This window comes from Pelodiscus sinensis, chromosome 5 (assembly GCF_049634645.1).
Source record: "Pelodiscus sinensis isolate JC-2024 chromosome 5, ASM4963464v1, whole genome shotgun sequence".
In the NCBI taxonomy this organism is placed as follows: Eukaryota; Metazoa; Chordata; order Testudines; family Trionychidae; genus Pelodiscus; species Pelodiscus sinensis.
The window spans coordinates 111,605,473-111,625,901 of NC_134715.1; the positions used below are offsets into that span (position 1 = coordinate 111,605,473).

At 43.0% G+C, this 20,429-nt stretch overlaps 1 protein-coding gene across 5 annotated transcripts in view; it reads left to right on the forward strand.

The window, feature by feature from the left end:
• The window catches only part of EVC (EvC ciliary complex subunit 1), a 98,041-nt gene that overhangs the window by 12,492 nt on the left and 65,120 nt on the right, over positions 1 to 20,429 (forward strand). For 3 of the 5 annotated variants that reach the window (XR_012904381.1, XM_006128200.3, XM_006128201.3), the window contains 5 exons: positions 2,678 to 2,761; positions 5,824 to 6,056; positions 7,482 to 7,566; positions 15,219 to 15,317; positions 19,148 to 19,285. Coding sequence is in view for 4 of the 5 variants with exons in the window: in XM_006128200.3 (XP_006128262.2) it covers positions 2,678 to 2,761; positions 5,824 to 6,056; positions 7,482 to 7,566; positions 15,219 to 15,317; positions 19,148 to 19,285 (639 nt within the window). In the remaining variant the exon portion in view is untranslated. The remainder of the gene's footprint in view (positions 1 to 2,677; positions 2,762 to 5,823; positions 6,057 to 7,481; positions 7,567 to 15,218; positions 15,318 to 19,147; positions 19,286 to 20,429) is intronic. The other 2 variants (XM_006128202.3, XM_006128204.3) reach the window with 1 other exon arrangement.

Consider the following 20,429-nt stretch of genomic DNA (forward strand, 5'->3'; position numbering starts at 1 on the left):
GTCTTCCTGGTCTGCAGACCAGGGAGACGCGGAGCAGCTTTTCTCGCCACGGAGTACACGGGCGGCGGGACCACGAGGTCCCGCAGTCTGTGTCCTCCGGGGCGAGATAAGCCCCGTTCGAACCTGCAAGTCGGGGACTGCCTGTATACCCGGCGTATAAGACGACCCCCGATTTTTGGGGGATGTTTTTTAGCATAAAAAGTCGTCTTATACGCCGGAAAATACGGTACAGTATTTATATTCCCATTGATTATTTTATAATTATATTTTTAAAATAGAAAAGTAAACATTTCTTCAGTAATAGTGCACAGTGACACTTCTGTATTATATCTGATTCTGGAAGCAAGATGTTTTAAGTGAAGGGAAACTTGGGGGCATGCAAGAAAAATCAGCCTTCTAAAAGAGGTGCAGTAGTGCAGGAAGAATGAGAACCACTGTTTGTATCAAGACTCCCATTGAACTCACTACGATTCTTTCTTGAGAAACGGCTAGGGCAAAAAATATCCAGCATATGGGAAAAAATTTCTTTAGATAGTGGGAGTCTGACCAGATTGCAAAGGCATTTCACAAAGCTTGAAGATACATTTTTCCAGAAACTTGATACAGGTTGAACCTCCCCTTCTTCCCAGATTTTCTCCCCTCACAGGCTGCTCTGCAAAGTTACTGCAGCTCCATGATTAGATACAAAGGCCAGGTTCTATAGATGACAGGTAGATGGGAAAGGAGCTAATTTTACACTCACCTCAGCAGCAACACAGAACCCAGTTGCAACTAACATGCTGATATGACTGTTTTCAGGACTGTCAGATTGGTCAGGAGCATCCGCATGGTGGGACCAAGGGCTTATGTGCCCTTATGCTCTACTCTAGTAGTCAGGAGTGATCAGAATGGCAATACCCACAAGATGTATAAAGGAATCAATCTTACTTTGATGTTCTTGGCTGCTATCCACACAGGAAGGGGAGTCAGGAATGCAACTGTTTTAAAAATGTGTAGTCAAACTGTACCCCTCATTCTGCCTATAAAAGTAAGTTATGCTCACCCACAGCATGTGAGTCCTAGTTAGCTGGATCAGTCCTTAGCTTGTGAATAGAAGTAGTTACACAGGCACTTTAATTGTAGCCAGTACTTGTTATAGACACTTTAAATGTACTGTAAAGTTCTGATAGGCAATGAATTCTTATTTCAGACATGTCCAAGATAAGTGACAGATTTATGACTAAATAGCTGAGCTTTCTTGGACTAGTAAACAGCAAATATTTTATATCCATATCAATTATTAGTTTTTCTTCTGCGAACACTTTGAAACATTTGTAGCTTCATACATAGCCAGAGTCCCATTGAAGAACAGAATCATACCTTTCACTACATTAATTTCTATAGTATGCTCATATTGCAAATATGACAGCACTTCTATAGCACATTTAATGTAGAGCCTTGTTATTTGAAGGGCTTTCCCACAAGCCACCTCCCTTACCAAGCCTTTAAAAAAAATGTGTTGCAATTATTGCTGACAAAAGGTGTACAAAGGCTAAGCCACCAATTCATTAACCAGCATAGCTGAAAAATGCTAGGTTAGGTTAATAGTTATTCATTGCCGTAGTACCCTACCTCATGTGTATATGCATATAAATCAGTGGGACTGCTCAGTGTGAGCCGTGACTACTTAACCATCTGGCATGCTGTGTCTTTGTTTATGTTATTGAAGCAAAAAGTAAAGTTTTGCAGTGCAACAGATATTATGTGCAACCATCAGTGCATGACTCCTTCTGATTTTCTCTATTTGCTCCTTTCACTGTTTAAGTTCAGGCTCCCTTAGCGACTCCTCATTTCTTACAGAAATCCTTGAACTAGCAACTGCATAAATTTCAGCAAACCAGATTTTTCTATTAGTAATACAAGGAATGTGGGAGTGTAAAAACCTCTGGAAACTTTGTTTTCAACAGTCTCAGTTATTGTTTGCCGCTCACATTCCCAAGGTACATTGTATAACCCAGACACACTGCAGATCACCATACTGTATGCATTGAGACGAAATGAAATAAAAAACATGAACAGGAAATCTGCTGGACTATAATTTGCTGCCGACAGACTGAACAGAATATATTATCTATTAAAAAAAATCCATTTGAAAGAACCTCTGTCTTTCCCAGGGGCACGGTTAAGAGTTTTCCGGTATTTATGTTTTAAGTCGTTCTTGGAAAAATACTGTCAGTTTTATTCTATTGTTTCTGAATGTAAATGTATATATAAATTTCTATTCAGACCATAGTAGCCTAGCCTGAGGAGTCTCCATTGTTAAAGTAGTTTCAAAATCTCTTAGGAATACTAGATTTTTCTTTCATTGTAGGGGGAAAGGGAAGGAAAATGTGCCATGAAACAACCTATGGCCTCATTACTTACTAGAGTAAAATCCTTTTTGGTGATGGAGCCTTGATAATACATTTCCAAAACAATTAGAAAACCATAGAAGGTCCTCCTCTTATTTGGGCTTCACAATCTCTCTTGGACCATGAGAAGATGGTTCATTTAATAGTATAAGTTCAAAGATAATTTATGATCAATAACATTCTTAAGTTATGCAACCAAAAGGGCTGCATGGAACTTCTGCTGAAGATCTAATAAGAGCTGCTGTTCTTATCAAACCTTACAGTACTTTTCTGTTGTTTCCATACAGGGAAATGAGTCTTCTTTGAACAGTAACATCACAGCCTTTGCCTTAAAAGCAAAAGTCGTCTATCCGATCAATCAAAAATTTAGGGTAAGTATGTTTATGAAAAGTAGCAACCATTCTGCGATTGTGTAAACTGTAGACCAAGAAACAGTGGAAGGAATTTATAGTGGTATCTCACAGTTACAGGCACTTCATTGTTCATAACGCTGAAATGTTTGTAACTCTGAACAAGTCGTTATGGAGTGCTCCTCAGGGCAGAATGCTTGGAGCGAGGGCAAGCCAAGCTGGAGCCAAGCAGTTGGTTCTACCCCCTGTAGGGATGAAAATAATACGTTTCTTACATGTACTATCATGTCACACCCCCTGGGGGGGCATTCAGGGGAGGAGGACAGGGGTGTGTAGTAAAACATTGCCTATAAGAAATTTAAGTGTGGAGTGGAGTGCGGTGGGGTCAGTACAGGGGCTGGAAATGTGGCGGAGGGTAGCAGGAGTAAGGGCAGGAGCTTGGGGGTGAAGAAGCTCAGGGTAGGGAGCTGGGAGTGTGGGAGGGTGCAGGAGTCAGGGATGGGGATTGTGGGGATGGAGGTGTCAGGGCAGAGGGTTCAGGGAAGGGAACTGGGGGTATTTGGGTGCAGGAGTCAGGGATGGGGGATGTGGGGATGGAGGTGTTAGGGCAGAGGGTTCAGGGAAGGGAGCTGGGGGTATTTGGGTGCAGGAGTCAGGGGAAGGCGTTCAGGGCAGTGGACTGGGTATGTTGGGATGAGTGCAGGTGGGAGGAAGGGCCTTGCTGGGGCCCTTCTCCTTCCCCTTCCCCTGACTATCAGGGAGTGAGGAAAAGTGCACAGTCTGCTGCATTCCTCCCTGGGCAGCTGGGAGAGAGAGGAATGCAGCAGGCTGTGCACTTTCCCCTTGCTCCCTAGTAGTCAAGGGAAGGAGAAGAACAGCAGCAACCTGGTATCTACAGCTGCTGCTCCTCCTCTCCTGCCCCAAAATGGTCCCCGGGGATGGGGGCTCATGGCAGTTCCAAACAAGGAGGGGGACGCCCCCATCCAGCCCCTTTAACCTACCTGGCTGCCTGCAGGAAGTCTTGGGAGCCAGTCTGGGAGCACCTCATTCCTCCCATTGCAGCCGAGTGCCCCAGCTGGCTGTTTTTTTTGCCAGAGCACTTCTGAACTAGGGATGTTAGATAGCATGGAATTAAATAGTCGTGTAACACATCAACTTTTAACGGTTACACAACTATTCGGTAGTCCCCACGGGCAGGGCTGCAGACAGTGCACTCCTAGCCACACTCCTGGGGAGCCCCCTGCCACCAGTGTTCCCTCTAAGCTGTGCGGATTAATCAGTCCCGCCCAGTCAGTGAACTCCATGCACTGAGCCCTGAGCCTCTGACTGGGCGTAGCTGATTAATCACCTATGAAGTTGTGCTGCCCCCAGGTTAGAGGGAACACTGCCTGCCACTCCACGCTGCTGCCTCTTTATTAGAGGCAGCAGCATGGAGTGGCAGGTGGGAACCAGTCCTCAAAAGGAGCCGGTATAAAAACCATCTCCCACCCACCACCCCACTCTGCTCCCTCTGATACAGAGACAGCAGTGGGGGAGGGCATGTAGTTGACAAGTTTAAACGATAAACCCAGGCTTATCAGTTAATTTTGTAGTCGTCTGCACGTTGACATCCCTATTCTTAACCCCTGGCTACAAGGATGAGAGAGGCATTGTCAATATACTGGCTGTGGCACTTTACATCCCAGTGTCAGTATACTGGCTGTGGCACTTTACTACTGAGCTGCTCCTCCAGAGTGCAGTGTCGAGGCAGCCAAGTGCTCCCCTGCTGACTGCCTGCTCCCGGGCTCCTCTCCCTGGAACTTCCTGCCCTGCCCTGCCCTGCCCCCTCTAATGCTGGCCCAGCAGGGGCTCCTCATACTGCTGCCTGAATGCTGCCTCAGTGTCCCCCCAGGCTCCCAGCCTGGACCATCTGGCCACTGCGGCCCCGCTGCCGCAGGGTGTTCCCCAGGGGTCCCCTGGCAGGGCCGCCTGCCTCTGCCATCCCCACTTCAGCCGGGGCATTCTCGGCTAGTGCTGCCCAGTCACCCTAGCCCCTCTGCCACCAGGGGTTTCCTGGGGTTCCAGTAGGGGCTGCCTGGCCACCACTGGCCCTGTTGCTGCCAGGGGTTCCCTGGCTGGGCTTCATACCACTGGCAGCCTCTCTGCAGCTGGGGGTTTCTCGGCTGAGGCTGGGACTCCCCAGCTGCCTGGCCCAGCTGTCACTTAGGATTCCCCTGCTGGGGCGGCGCCACGCCTGGCCCCATTGACCTTGGGGGTTTCCCAAGAGGTCAGGGGTTCCCCAGCTGCTATCTGGCTCAGCCACTGTTGGTCCATCCCGAGTTCCCCAGCTCCCATGTTGTCTGGTCAAGCAACATCTGTGGCCCTGCCCAGACATGGATGTTGTCTGACTAGAGAGTCCAGGATTTGGGAGGTTCAACCTGTAGTAACTCAGGAAGTTTCTTTCCCCTGCTCTGAACTTCTAGGCTTGTCTCCTTCCCAGCTGTGGAAAGGAGGGAGAGGAAAAAACAGGGTTTATCACCTCCTTTCTGTAAGTGACTACTATGTACTATAAGGAGTAGGAAGTGGGAGTGAGGATAGAAAGGCCACATGCACCTACCTTTAAGATACAATACAGGCTCAATACAGTATTTCTCTAAGGGATAGGCGAGGGTGTATCTGCTTCTGCCCGATTGGTCACTTCAGGTTCCCCATGGTTTCCAGTTGACCAATTAGTCCATAACTCTGGTATTTGTAGCTTTGATTATTAAGACTTTTACCTGACAGAAGTGTTTTGTTTACAGCAAATTGATACGGGCCTTATCCTATATGGTGCTAGTTGCCCTCAACAGACACTGAAATCTTCAGCATTTCACACGGGTCTGATACAGTTTCCACTTTAGTCAATTCTGATGAGACATTCAGCACCTTTCAGGATTTTGCCCTTAATAAGGCAGTATGATCATAATTCCTATGCTATAAACTTAAGTTGTATATAGATGTTTTGTTGAATAGTGCAGCAAAATATTGTGAAAGTATCCAATCCAGTATCAAGAGCTGCTCATCAACTTATTCAGTATTAGTCATATGAGTTTTCTTTGCTCTAGCCCCTGGCAGATGGATCATCCAATCCATCTTTGCATGAGAACCCAAAGCAAGCTATTCTGCCTAATCAGATAATGGAAACTTCTACATCAAGCAGTCTTGGATCCCTTAGTCACGGAGACAAGGAGGACTGTAGTTCATCTACTACAATACATTCTGCAACTAGTGATGACAGATTTCAGGATCGAACCTTCTTAAAGGTGACCTGTTTCCCTGAAGTTCTGAATTGTGAGAGGTAAAGAAACAACTTGCAATAAATTTTGGTCGTTTGAAAACACACACTCGTTTTTTCAGACAAAGTGTTAAAGATCTAGCATGGATGAAGAATCAGGGTTCTTAAATCCATGTGTTGAAAGCATTCAGTCCATACATAAAAACTTAATTATAGGAAGCTAAACTTTCTTGGAAACCAAGGAAACGGTGTACTATTGTATATTGCAAATTGGTTTATTTATGATAGAATTCTGGGAAAAGTACAGGCAACAATGGTTTTGTAAAACACATTATCACAAGGAACTCCTTTTTATTGTATTGTGATCATTACTATAGTATTAGCTTTGAAAGGCCGTTGAACACATAGGGTTTAATCCTGTCAGGGGCTGAGCATGCTTTCCATTAGAATCATTGAGAGCTTCTGCCCCCCATAGGATCAGATCCCTAATAAGCAACATTTTCAAAGTTCCCTGCTGAAAATAATATTTTTTGTTCCCTCTCTTTCATTCCTAAATGCATTCATGATAACAATCACTTTATTGTCTTTGTGAATTTCAAAACATTAATACAAATCTATACATAAAAATAAAATTTAAAAAAGTGGATGAGCAAATCACATAGTACAAAATGTACCACTTCTACTTTCCTCTCAGCATCTCTCAGTCTTTTAAAAACAGGATGCAAGAGCTTTCCCACCTATTAAGGATCAATATCTGGACAGCATTTTTTTTATATACTAATAATTTAGGATTTGATTCAGTCATGCTTGAGTAGTTCCTTGCCTCATCAGTAATACCACAGAAACAGATATGGGTAAGGGTGTCGGAATTGGTCCTTTATACTACTACACACATATTTAGGGCCAGATTCAACCTTTACTTACTCTGAATAGTACTTTGCTCTGGAGTAATAACTAATTACCGGTACTGTGAGATGAGTCCTGCAAAGTATCCAATAGATTGTTCCCAGCTCAGTGGGATAACTCAATTAATATTAAGCACATGCTTAAATGCTTTGCTGAATTGGAGCCAGAGTGCTCAGTACCCTGCAGGATTAAGCCTTAGGTACTTGAGGCAGGAACTCTTGGGGGCTACTCATCCTACAAGAGGGAACATAGGTCCCTACTCAGATACTATAGTCTATGCTATAATAATCTGAATAGAGTCAGCATTCTAATTTTCACTCTGCCACTGAATTGTTGTGTGGCTAGGCAGATATCTATATATTTATCTCTTTATATTTCCAACTTGCAACATTGGGAAATGTGAAACTCATGTCACAAGGTGGGATGGGAATCAACCTGTTAATGTTATTAGAGCACAACTGGAGATGGAAAACACTAAATACTAAGTTAGCTATTTTCTATCAGCTCTGTTTTTGCAGTGGTGCTTTTGCACAGTGTAAGTAGATTGCTGGTAATGAATTTTAAACCTCTGCTTTGTTTTAGTTTTGATGTCAAGCTGTGCCTGTATAGTCTTCTTTTGAAAGATCTGCTGCTTCTTGATACTGAACTAAGAAAGGAAAAACAGATGGTAGGTACAGATTTCTTATGTATAACCATTTGAACTGAATATTTGAATTAGAGATGGGAGCTCCTTTAGAAAGCTTAGGGTTTAGTCAACATAATTCATTCTGGCTATCAGACTCCTTTGAGAAAAGTACAGCATTTTTACTTCACTATAATTTATTTTTCTGTATGTCATAAATATATATTTGATTCAATTCAAGGGTGACTGAGTAAAATGTAATGCCCTTTGTTATAGAAGAGACCAGACTAGATGATCTAATTGTCCCTCATGGCCTTAAAAAACCTATACATTTTAATGTATAACATTTGTTATCCTATAGTACGTGAAGAAATGAACATACATTTATTTGAAGATACATTTATGTCTTCAGTAATGAGTGTTAATGCATTGCAGTGTCAAGAATTGTGTATTCTGCATTTACATATGCAACCTCAGTATAACACACTTACTGTTAGTGTGATGGACTCAGTGGCCCTGATTCAGAGTACTGCCTTGTTCTTTTGCATGGACTAGGTTATAAGAGACCAGCCTCCATTTGGATGGGGAGTGTCAGACAGGTATGTAGGATAGATGTATGAAACCTTAATTGTGCCTCACAATGCTTTGGGCAGCACAAGTGAGGAGGGGCAGAATAGGAAGTAACTATCGTTGGCATTACAGAGGAGAGTTGATTAATTGGTATGCTCTAGGCTTGGCCCAGGTATGCAGCACTCCTTTCTCAGAGCAGATTGCAAAGTTACAATGTAGCCTTAAATAAATGCACCAGAGGATTTTCTTGCTAACACAAATTGTAGATGTTATCATGATGTATAGGACAGAGAAATTTTTTTTTTATTTTAAAGCTGAAGGTTATAGCCTTCTCCAGTGGAGAGAAAAATAGGACCCGACTCCAGTTTAAAAAAGTGGGCTGAGAGGGAGAGAGCGTAAAAGGGGAAAGAAAAACAGAAGAAGCCTCCGGCAAGGAGAAAAGGATAAACAGGACACAATGTTCTGTGATTAAAACAAAAGAGTAGAGTTTTTTTCACAGAATGGAGGCTTGCCTTGTGGATACAGATATGGTGCAGAACAGGATCATTGTTACTGCTGTGAGTGGGGTTAAACCACATTTGAACAGAAGGCTGTAGCCACTATCCTTCCTTTAAATAAGTTGTAAGAAGCCATTCAGCCAGGTATCTGAAATAGTAGGGACCTCCTAGCCATAGGCACACATCACCCGCCAGGACCCGAACTAAAGCAATCAGGACCAAGAGTCAGAACAGGGGCAAATCTGGGACTCGCAGTAACATGGAGCTCATTGGACTCGAGCCAGGTTTCAGGCTCCAAGTCTGGAAGCAAAATCGTAAACAAGCTGAAGTCAAGCCCAGAATTCAAGAGCAGGAACAGTCATGGTGGCTATAGAAGATTTCCACTGTTACCTGGAACATTCCTTAGATTATATAGGCAGGGAGCCAACCAAGAGCTATAGGGTTACTGTCAAATCCTAGTAGTGGACTCCCCACAGTCTGTGTCCATGGATCATGGGAAGTGGAGTGCATATTGGTTACAGCTGCTACTGGGTGACAGGCCAGAGTGGCTATCTGTCTGGTAGCTCTGCAGGCCTGGGTTTCAGATCCAAAAGGGCCTTCTGTTACTACCCAACATAAAGGCAAATGGAAGTGCATTCAGGCATGGCCAGCTTTAGGAAGTGTGGGGCCCAATTCGAATCACTTTGGCGGCGTCCCCTCCACCCCCAGGATTTTTTGTTGAGCAAAAAAAACCACACCCCCACACAACAACCACACACAAATACCACATCAGAAGTAGATCTGATCAAGATGTAGTTGAACATTTTCCAAAAAAAATGCCATCCTTATGCAAAATTTTACTCAAAATTAAATCAGTTGCCTTAAGTGTAGGTCAAATATTTTCAATTGCAAACTATCCAATTTTTTCAATAAAGTTTAAAGTTTGATTTTTGAAAAGTTACCAGAGAGCGTTGCAGTTTTCTGTTACATCGATTTACTTTTTAAATAGCAAAAATGGAGTCTTTGTTAAGAAAGCGTCAGTTCTATGGTCAAATTCCAGTCCTTAGTGATTTCAGCACCAATGATTTCACTAGGTAATATGGTACCTCACCACCATTGCTGCCTTTGCACTGCCCTTCAACACATGGCCTGCATGTTGAGTCCAAGATCAGTCTACACAAGATTTTATCAATGATTTTTGCTCAAGTGATCATGGAGACAAGACAAGGACTCTCAGTTGATTCTAGTCAACTCTGCCTTTAAACACTGGATGTAAAGTGTCATATATAATTGAGGACTCCCAGATAGATTCTACACCACCAGCAATAAAACCTGTTTCCATCTTCTGTGACTTTCACGTTACACCACCAGCAATAAAACCTGTTTCCATCTTCTGTGACTTTCACTTAGATGTGACTCACTATCCTCTGCTTAGTGTTCAAGTTATGGTAGACCCTAAGCCAGGTCATATTAAGTTCAGGTCTTTTAATCATACAATATGGATAACAACATTTCATTCTCCCAGCTCCCAAGTCTTAAGTGAATTTCAACCCAAAAGAGCCAAAATTGATCACCTTGACACAGCAAGTGTGTCTACTGATCTCTGTGGCAAAGTAAGTTGTCTATATAAATAAGGTCTGCTCCTGAATCCTTTTCCTACAGTTGATTAACAGATGGCAGTAGATAGCTCATTCAGACCACTGGCTGATAATAGTTAGTCACCCTGACCAGTCATTAACCATAGTCATGGACTCATCCTACTCTCCATTGTCTCTATGATTCTCTGATGACCCGTGACAAAAAAGGAGAGTGGAAAGGGAAACTGAAGGGAGAGACCTCTCTAAATTCACCAATCAAAGAGCAGTATTGCCAAACCAAAAATCACAAGGAATGCCGACACAAAGTTATGAGAATGGTCTACAAATCATATGATATTTTAAAAATAAAACATGTTGGATTTTTATTGGCCTTTTGTTTGAGTATTTAGGGTTCATGTTTTAAAGCTTTCCTCCGTAGCTGTAAGGCCCAGAAGTATAAAGAACTTTTTTTTAAATGAAAGCTGAGATTCCTACATAATCAACTGACTCCAGGCCTTTAGAAAAACACCAAATGTTTTGAGACTCATGGTAAAACAAGGGAGGAATTCTTGTGAGCCCATGCTTTGCCCACAGAATAAATAAAAAAAACAACAACACTATCTTCTTCACTAAACATCCTAATGAGATACTGCAAATGGCGAACTGACTTCAACAGCTCCTGATATGAACAGGTTTCAACCTAGTTTTTTCATATTTGAGATGGGTTACCAGGAATCATACATGACAATAGGAAATCTTTCCACTCTCAAGTCAGCATATTCACAAAGCACCTATAATTTTGATCCATTTTATATTATTTTCTCCCAGGGCCAACTGGCCCCTCCGGCCCCCTCACTATGCCACTGCCCCCTCTCCTGCAGATCTATCATCTTATGCATGTGCAAGTTCTGTGAGAGCCGTCCCATGAATCTGCAGTTAGTGTCTGTGGTGCCTGCTTTTGGGTGGTGTCTCAATGCTGCCACATTCACATCCAAAGAGGGGGCTTCCCATAGCAGGCCCTTGTTGCAGACCCCCAAGGCATCCACAGGTCCAGTCTCCTTTCAATGGGCCCACTTCCCAGGGCTCATTGATCTTGGATCTGGCTTCCATCCCCTCTCCAATCTTTGCAGCTGCCCAGAGGTGCTCACCTTCCACCTTATTCATTCCCACCTCATTCACCCCACAGGGACAGTCTCTGCCTCACTTGTTCTAGGGACTATTTTACCAAGACATAATACAAAGTTTCCATATAAAAGGACTCACTACCAAGCTAAAAACTTCAATGAGAGAATGATTAATACAGAGACAGGAGTACATCTGCACAGGGAGACACCTCTGCCTGCCTCCACCTCTCTCCCCTAGAGTCTACAGCCCCATTGCAAAGCGGGGGAGTGGAAGGAAAGAGGCTGAGGCCCATCAATGGGACTGAAGCAGTCATGAGCAAGCCATGCCCGGGAGCCATTCTCCTGTCCATTGCTGGTGCAGTGTTGCTTCAGGCACACTGAAATGCAGTCACCTCTAGGGTGGGCTGGACAGCTGTTTAACACCTGCACAAGGTTTCAGGCAGGGTGCAGTGCGGGCTGCCTTCCTGCAGAGCCCCCATCAGAACGACTGCCCTTCTGGCTTAGGAAAAGAATAAACAGGAGGATTGGAAATTAACGCTCCCAGTCTCACATCCCCTAGGCAGGGAATGAGCCATCTACATTGTCCCCAAAAAGGGGCATGAGAGCAGCTTTCAAGTATCTAAAAGAGTATCATAAGGAAGAGGAAGAAAAATTGTTCTGCTTGGCTTCTGAGGTTAAGATGAGAAGCAATGGGCTTAAATTGCAGATATTTAAGACCAGGTGAGACAGACACCTGTCAGGGATGAGCTAGGGCAACTCAACTTTGGAAGCCCCAGGGGCCACACTGATACTTACAGAACATGATGAGGGCCTCAACTTAAGTGTGATTGCATATGCAAGCAAATGTATACAAATAGCTTCTCTCACACCAACAGGCATGAAGATAAAGATTAAGGCAAGACTACACAACACACAGGCCCCATTTAAGTCAGTTCTGATGATATTAATAAAATGCAATATTTACCCAATTTCTACCCATGTGACAGCACTTTTCATGAGCAATGACAGTCCAGGAATTTAACTACTAAAACACATATCAACAGAAGATCATTACACTGGCTACTTTTTGGTTTTGGCTCCCACTCGCTGGCCACGTGTTGATCCCCGCATAAACACAAACTGCTCCGTGGGGCGCAAACAAACTGGCCGTGGGCAGCAAACCACGTTAATAAATATTTTTAAACCTTTACCTTTTCTCTCTGCTGCTATGTCTCCTCTCATTGCTCCATCATCTCCCCTGGTACCTGCTGCCCCCCAACACCTCACCCTCTTCTACTGTCCTGACTCCTGCCCTTCTCACTGCCCTCAGCCCTCCTGCAACCTGCCCCCCTTCACCAGCCCTTCACTCCCCCCTGTGCCCACTCCCCCAGTAGCCCCACTCTGATCAAGTGAGCTGCGCCGCCTCATCCCCTCTTCCAATACCTCCCTCTACACACCTGCCCTGCCTCTCTCCTCTGGTGCTGGTCCCTCCCCTGCAGGCGTCTGCCTTTCTGCTTCACCTGAGAATTCCCTGGTACCTGCTCCTTCCCTTAGCTCTGCACCCTCCTGGTGCCTCCCCCTTCCCTCACTGCCCCTGCCCCCTTTGCCCTCTTTTTCCTTGAGGCCTACCCCCTCACCACTCTCTGCCCCGTTCCCCTCTTGCTCCTCTGTGCCCTCACACATGACTTGCTCCATCCCCACCTTTCTCATGCCCACTCCTTCTTTCAAGTCTTCTCCCAGCAACTCCCCCTCTAGCCCCCAATGCCCTTCCCCTCTCCTCTCCTAGCATCATCCTGCCCCCCCCACCCCGCCCTTTCCCTCATTGTCTGCAGTGCACTTGGCCCCCTGCCATTTGTCTCTTGGTGCCTTCCTCTTTCTTCCCCTTCCCCTCCCCCTCTCCCGCTGCACAAGCCCCCCCCCCAAGGGTCTTCCTCTACCTCTCCCCGCAAGCCCCTTCCCAAACCCCTCCCCTGCTACACAAACCCCCCAAACCTCTTCCCCAGCCCCTCCACCGCTGCACAAGCCCCTTCCCTATGTTCCGCGTTGCGAGGCCTGAGTCTGCACTCAGGCCCCGCAGTCTGAACCCAGAGGCAGCCACGCGGCCTGCCTCCGAGCACTTTGAAAATCCCAGGCATGACGTCACGTCATGTCCAGGCCCCGCCCACCTGCTACGCCGTGCATGATCAGCAGCAGGCGGCGAGGGGAAGCCGCCCAGAGCCACGGACGGGACAGGACAGGACGGTCCGGGGCTGGGGGACTGGCGGGGGGACCGGGTCCCGCTCCGGGCAGAGCCAGGGGAGAGACCCAGCTCTGAATTGTAACACCGGCCAGCACTTCTGGGTTCAGGGGCGCGGGGCCTCCTTAGGTGCGGGGCCTGATTCGGCCGAATCGGCCTAAGGCCGGCCCTGCATTCAGGAATTTGAAATATAGAGGCAGAGGACTTATGTTGGGTATTACTCGGTGGAGGAATGTGTACATAGAGAGAAACACCAGCAGAAAAGCCAAGGACTCAGGCCAGGCATTGGGAATGAAGCTCTGAAAAAAGCTGAGCGCGCTTTTGGGCTAAATGAAAGAAGAGGTTTGATACTGTAAGAAAGGGAGCTATTTCTTCTTGTTTGAGTCCAGCTGTGTTCAGGGAAATGGGACTTTACAAAGAAACAAATAAAAGGCAGAGAGAAAATTAGCAGGAGTTCGTTTTCATTAATAGGTCCAAGATATGGAGGACATTTTAGTCATTAAGGTTCTGGTTTTTGCCCTCCAAGTTAGTACTTCTGAGCATCAGGTCTCGGAGAAGAAAACCCCAGTTTTGACTTCATTGTCTTCATAATTTGCTGTAATTCTGATATTTTTGACAGCATTTGAAATCTTAGCATTTTGTCTTCTAGTTTTATTTTCAAAGGGTGCATACTGCCTTTGATATGCATAGTGTCAGCAGATGAGGTAACTTTTTCCATCCTCCTGAGACTTGTTTTACCAGCAAGTCTGTCAACAGTAAGTTTTCCAAATTCTACTCAACTCTAAGAATTGTAAAGTTGCCCCCATTTTGGATCCAGTGTGCTTAGGTTTCCCTTTCTTCTTTTTCTTTGAAGCCTCAGTAATAGCGAAAAGTTTAGAATTTAGACATAATTGTTAAGTTAAAGGTTTTACACAATATACATTCAAAAAGTGGAGGTTGGCATGACATCTGCTTTGTGTAAATGAGAGGCAGACAAAAACAGTGTCATATCCTGCCAGTAAGCTAAACACATTCAAACAACAACTTGATTCATTCACTTTCAATATTAACATTTTAAAACCCCACAATAATCAATTTACTGTTTTTTCTCTCTGGCTTTCAAGGAGATAAATTGGAAGGACTTGAGTGAAGATTCCGCCAAGGGTTTAAATTATGATTTATTTTATTTTCACTATTGTTGATATATTTATTGGAGTCTGTCTAGTTAAAGATCTATTATGAGATCTTCCCAGATCCTGGGATGGGCACTCTTTGGTTACAGATGGTATAAACAAATACATTTAAGCAACCCCAAGATGGAGACATTAAAGACATTTGAGGACACTACAGTGTAGGCACCTAGAGAGCTGTAGAAAAGATCCATCCTTCTGTGAGCATGTCATTGTGTGATAGGAAAAGCAGATACAGGAAGCCTAATTTTTGTCAGTCACTTTGGTATTTTCCAATGAAACGCCTTGTGTATGCTCAAAAATTTATCAGTTACATTACATATATATATATATAATTACCTCTGTCTTTGTAGGAATGCAGGCAGTATAAGAAATAATAAAATATAATGTTATCCAAGGCGAATTGGGAGAGTTTCAGCATGACTATTTTCAATGTAAATTATCTTTAATTGATTTTCGCTTACAGCTCAGCTTCATTAATATATGCAATCAATAATAATGATTACCATAGTGACCTTACAAGTCTTATCAAACTGATTATGTTTTATATTTCTTTCTTTACATAGGTATTTATTCAGGTTCTCAGAACATACCTCTCTGATTTTTACCTTAAAAAGAAGATCGCTGAAGATTTGTACCAGAATATTAGTTTGACTCAAGAAACTGTAAGTGTCTCCATTGTTTAATGTTTCATCCAACAGAAACTAAAAGTGAATGCAAGGAGTTTGTGAAAGTTCAGCAACATGCCCTGCTGTATTGATCCTTTTTACATAGAATAATGTCATTTGTAGTTTATTTCCAACTTCCTTCTTTTTTTGGTGTCAGAAGAGGGGCAAAATGAATGGAAAGAAGTGATTGCTGAACAGAATTATCCATAACTTGCAGCTGAATGTCTATCTGTCTATCAAAAAATAGCAATTACTACTGTCCTATCTCCAGTCTAGTAGGAGAAAAGCCTTTTTCACAGTTTAGTCCCATCAGGAAAACAGCGTTTTCTAGATCTCAGCCAGTGGCTCAATAGAAAGAACGATCTCTAGGTGTAAATTCATTATTTGGGCCCACCTATTATTGTCAATAACATAGTAGGTGGTGCAGTATCTGAAGGAAATTCTAAGTTGTTATCAAGAAAATGTACCTATTTTTCTCTCTGTGCAATTATTTTCCTACCATATACTTTATGAAACTCCCATTTCTGGGATTGAGGCTTTTCACACTACACGCTTACAGTTAATGTACATTGCTGAAAGCTGCTCTTAGTCACAGTTTGGATCACATTATGTTTGTGAGATGAACAGAGGAGAAAAAATGGTACAGCACTATGAATAAACCGCTGAGAGGTTACCAGCTGTGTCTCACTGTTTAAAAAAAAAGAAAGAGGCAGTTAGTCTTTGATTTAAAATCTGTCATGTTATGTCAGCACTGGTCTTCAGGGATTTAGATTGATCATGCAATCTCAGTCAATGGATTAACGTTGGAGGTCCCTATCATTTTATTTGACATAGCTTATGTCTCCATTTTTAACAGCACTTCACTGCCTTTGATCTTCAAATTTAATATTAAAGTTAATCATATTGAGAAAGAAAAGTGATTCAAGGAATAAATCCTTATTTCAGAAGCAGATTCAGGATACTGACAAACTTTAGACAAATTGCAGAGTAGGCAACTTCTATAATGTCTCCTAACCTTTGGTGAGTGATGTTTGAAAGCACTTTTCTCTCCATTCATCTAACTGAACTATTGTAAGACATGCCAAGAGTTAAATATTGCTTTTATGTCAGGTGTTCAGTACAGGTTGGCTGAGCTTGGGGATGAAGGACAGTCCAGTGGTTAGGATACTAGCCTTGAATTTAGCTGATCGGCGTTCAGTTCCCTGCTCTATCCCATACTTCCTACACGACTTGGCATGCTTAGGTTATATCTATACTGCAGTCAAAAGCTGACAGAGCTAAGGGGCTATTTAACTGCATATTGTAGCTGTTTGGACTCAGGTGGGTGTGCAGGCTCTAGGACCAGGGGTGGGAAACCTCAGGCTTGCCTGAATCCAGACAGAGGCTCAGGACTCCAGCCCCTCTGCCATTCGCCCACGGGCCTGGAGCACACAAAATCTACTAGTCTGGGTCCCTGCAAGCCTTAGGCTCAGGTGTGTGAGGGGAATGTCAGTCAGGGACCACATGAGTGAGGGCTTGGGGCTTTATTTTGGTTTAGATGGTTTGTTTTTTTTCTGTATCAGTATCTACCAACTCATGTTGTATTAATGTGTTATATAATATATAATATATATTATAACACATTAATACAACGTGAGTTGGTAGATACTGATACAGATACACTCCCTCTTAGGGGTGTCTTCTTTTTTGAAAGTTTAGGTATGGTAACCCTAACTCAGGCTCAGACCTTCCACTTCTGTGGGGTCATGGGATCCCTGGTTAGCATGATTTTTGTTTGTTTATTTGTTTTGTGCTGTAAATGAAAGAGGGTTAGATTTGAGTCTGAGTTAGAACCCTGGACTTAAATTGCAGTGTAGACATTTCCTTGCTCTTGCCCTGTGCCAGATCCCTAGCTTTAAAATGGGAACAATAATCTCAATGCAAATAAAAAGCATGAGGTTATAAATTGTGTAATTATTGTTTCCTCACCCACTGATCTGGTGTTCCTCCACAAAATACTTAGCATTTGTCAAAATGAAAGCCAAAATTAAAAATGAAAGCCAAAATCCTATTTCCTAAATATATAGCAATGGTATTCCATAAAATTCAGAAGTTGTAGTCAAAAGAGAAAATTTCACAAGAAATTCCCATTTTGCTGAAAAGCAGTTTTTTATTCAGAATGTTTCCAAACTCACTCTACTTCCAACTGGACACTTCTGTAGTTCAGAAAAATCACAAATCACAGCTGGCTCCATTATTTTCCTAATGTATTACACAGAAATATATAAATCTACCCAGGTTATAACCTACACTGTTGCTTTGCTCAGCTCCTCTACAAAATGATCCTGAGGGGCTTTGATTTAATAACATCTAGAGAACTTCCAGCTCTGGGGCTATCAACCCAGCACATTTCAGAAGCAGTAACTCACATGGGGATAATTTTTTTTCCCAACACAGAGCTCCCATTAGGCACCTAAAAAAACAGGGTCTGATTTTTCAAAAGTTCCTGTTATGGCATTAATGACCAGATTTTTTCTAAAGAGATCAGTGTCTAACATGCTGAGCCTTTTTTGAAAAAGAATCTAGCCACTTTAATTCAGTGGCTGCATGGGAACTGAGCTCTTGACAACCTGACCTGTAATATTTTAGAGGTTACAAACATTGAGTTGTGGCATCACTGAAGACTAATCCTAATGGACCATGTTTGCATAAGGGAAAATCACTTTGGCAAGAAGCAATACGTCTAGTATTAGCAGAAGTATTACATTGAATATTATATTTAATCTTGCATTGGGAGGCAGTGGACAAGATGCCTTTCTGTAATAAGCATTTTTTCTCTCTTCATTCGCTGATTCTACATGAAAGCTTAATGGAATTTTGATGATAGAACATTTTTAAGAGTCACTAAAATGTGTTCACAGTTCTTTAAGACGTAAGATATGAATGTAATTCTTTGAGAAACAAAATCATGTGGTAGAAAAAGGCTTGAGAAAAAAGGCATCTTTTGGAAAGTGAAGAAATATGCATCTTGGTGCTAACTCATGGAATAAGGATGAAGGTTTTATTAAATCTGTTTATTAATTCTATTGAGAAGACATTATTTCATTTATTAATTTAAAGTAATGGCTTACAAACATTAAAAGTCAGTATTTCCAAGTGGCCTATAAAAATGCAGCCTTAGGTTTTGCAGGTGCATCTCTGTATGCATGCACACACATATGCATGTATGTGTAACTATGTGCATGTGTGCGTGCACATGTGTATATACATGTGTGTGTAAATGCACATACATTACTAATTACTTACATTTGCATGCATGGATCTAGTAGTTATACTGCTACTATCCCCCCAAACACAGAATATGCATTTTAAGGGGACAGTTAAAGACAGGGAGCCAAAATTGCAATCTTATTGAAAATACTTGTGGGTTCACTAAAAGGGTTAAAAATATGTAACTTGAGTCAGTAGTTAGTGGTGTCTATAGTCAGTGGAAATGAGCAGCAGGCTTGATTGTGGTCTCACACCTGTTTACATTGTGTTAAATGGATTTATACTGGAGTAAAATAACTGTAGATCAGGGCTGACTTTATGCCTAATGTCTGATGTTTTCTCTACTTAACTTCAGGCATGGCAATACATAGAAATAAGATTTCTTGAACAAGTTTGTTGATTTTACTTGCATGAAGAATCATGGGCAAAACTCAAATTCTCTAATAAATTAGGACTTTTTAACTAGAAGCAAAATGCAAGTATTATTTTCCAAACAATACTATTTTGAAGAGGAAGCCTGCATTTAGTCAAGACAAAGCAAGCTATTTTCATGTGTAACAAGTTTTTTATTTTTCCAGGATTTGGAAGAGTTACAGAAACAACTTACCTCCAGACTTCTGAGTACCGAAATGTCGGGTGCTCGTAATTCAGAGTACCAGACCTTGGAAGATTTAGAAAGGAAAGAGAGGGAATATTCGGAACATATACTAGATAATGTACCTATATCATTTTATATCATCTCTGTTTTCTAAATTAACATTGTTCTGTTGATGAAACAGGGTTTTTTGTGGTAACTAGTCCAAGATCAGTATTTTAGAAGTCCACTGATCCAGAAAGTACACGTACATTAGTGTCTTTCTTTTCCGAACATTGGTTCTCGCACAATATATTAGGGATGCTAAATATTGGTTAATGAAATTGTCCATTAACCTCATAAATTTGTATCGGTTAATCGACTACTCTATAGTCCCCAGGGGTGGGCTGGCAGCCAGTGTGCTCCGACCCCACTCCCAAGGAGCCCCCTGCCACTCTGGGCTTCTGCCTCTGTATCTGAGGCAGCAGCACGGGGTACCAGGTGGGAGCTGGTCCACAAGGGGAACCAGTTTAAAAACCAGCCTCTCTTGTGGACCAACTGCCTGTTGCCCAATGCTGCTGCCTCTGATACAGAGGCAGCAGTGTAGGATGGCTGCAGTCCCTGTCCAAAGAGGGGGGCTGAGCTCCTGGACCTGGCATAAACCAGAACTGAGCCAGGCTGCCTGCCCACCTGGCTCCTAATACACTTTAAATGCAGAACCACAATGGGAGTAGGTCCCAGACCCGGCACAAGCCAGGACTGAACTGGGCTGCTGGCCAGCATGCTAAAAAATTTACTGACAGGGGTGGGGGGAAATGCATGTAGTCTATAGCATTAACCTATAAGGTTTTTCTTATGGGTTAATCAACTACACTATTACATCCCTACAATATATAGAGATATCAACTACTTATTACTTTGTTGGACTAGTAAAATATTTCAAGCCCTTGTATAGTATGAACTGTTGGACCTGATCACATTCTCATTACTACATAATCTTACTTTCTTCTCCAAACCTTAATTTAAATATGATTTTACTAGATGATTTACCCAGCGTTGCTTGGATCCTTGTTCTGTGGTGGGGCTGAGGTTGAGGTGTTCAGTATGCAGACTGCTGTGGGGAAAGAGGATAACTCTAGCCCTCTCTCACTGCAGCAGCTTGAGACCAGGTGAGAAGTGCCTCTCCATGGCCACTGCAGCAGGCACAGCTCAAGGAGAGATGCTTGTCCCCTGGCTGGGGGGACAGAGACACAGATAGACACACAGACAAGCTCTCTGAAATATAC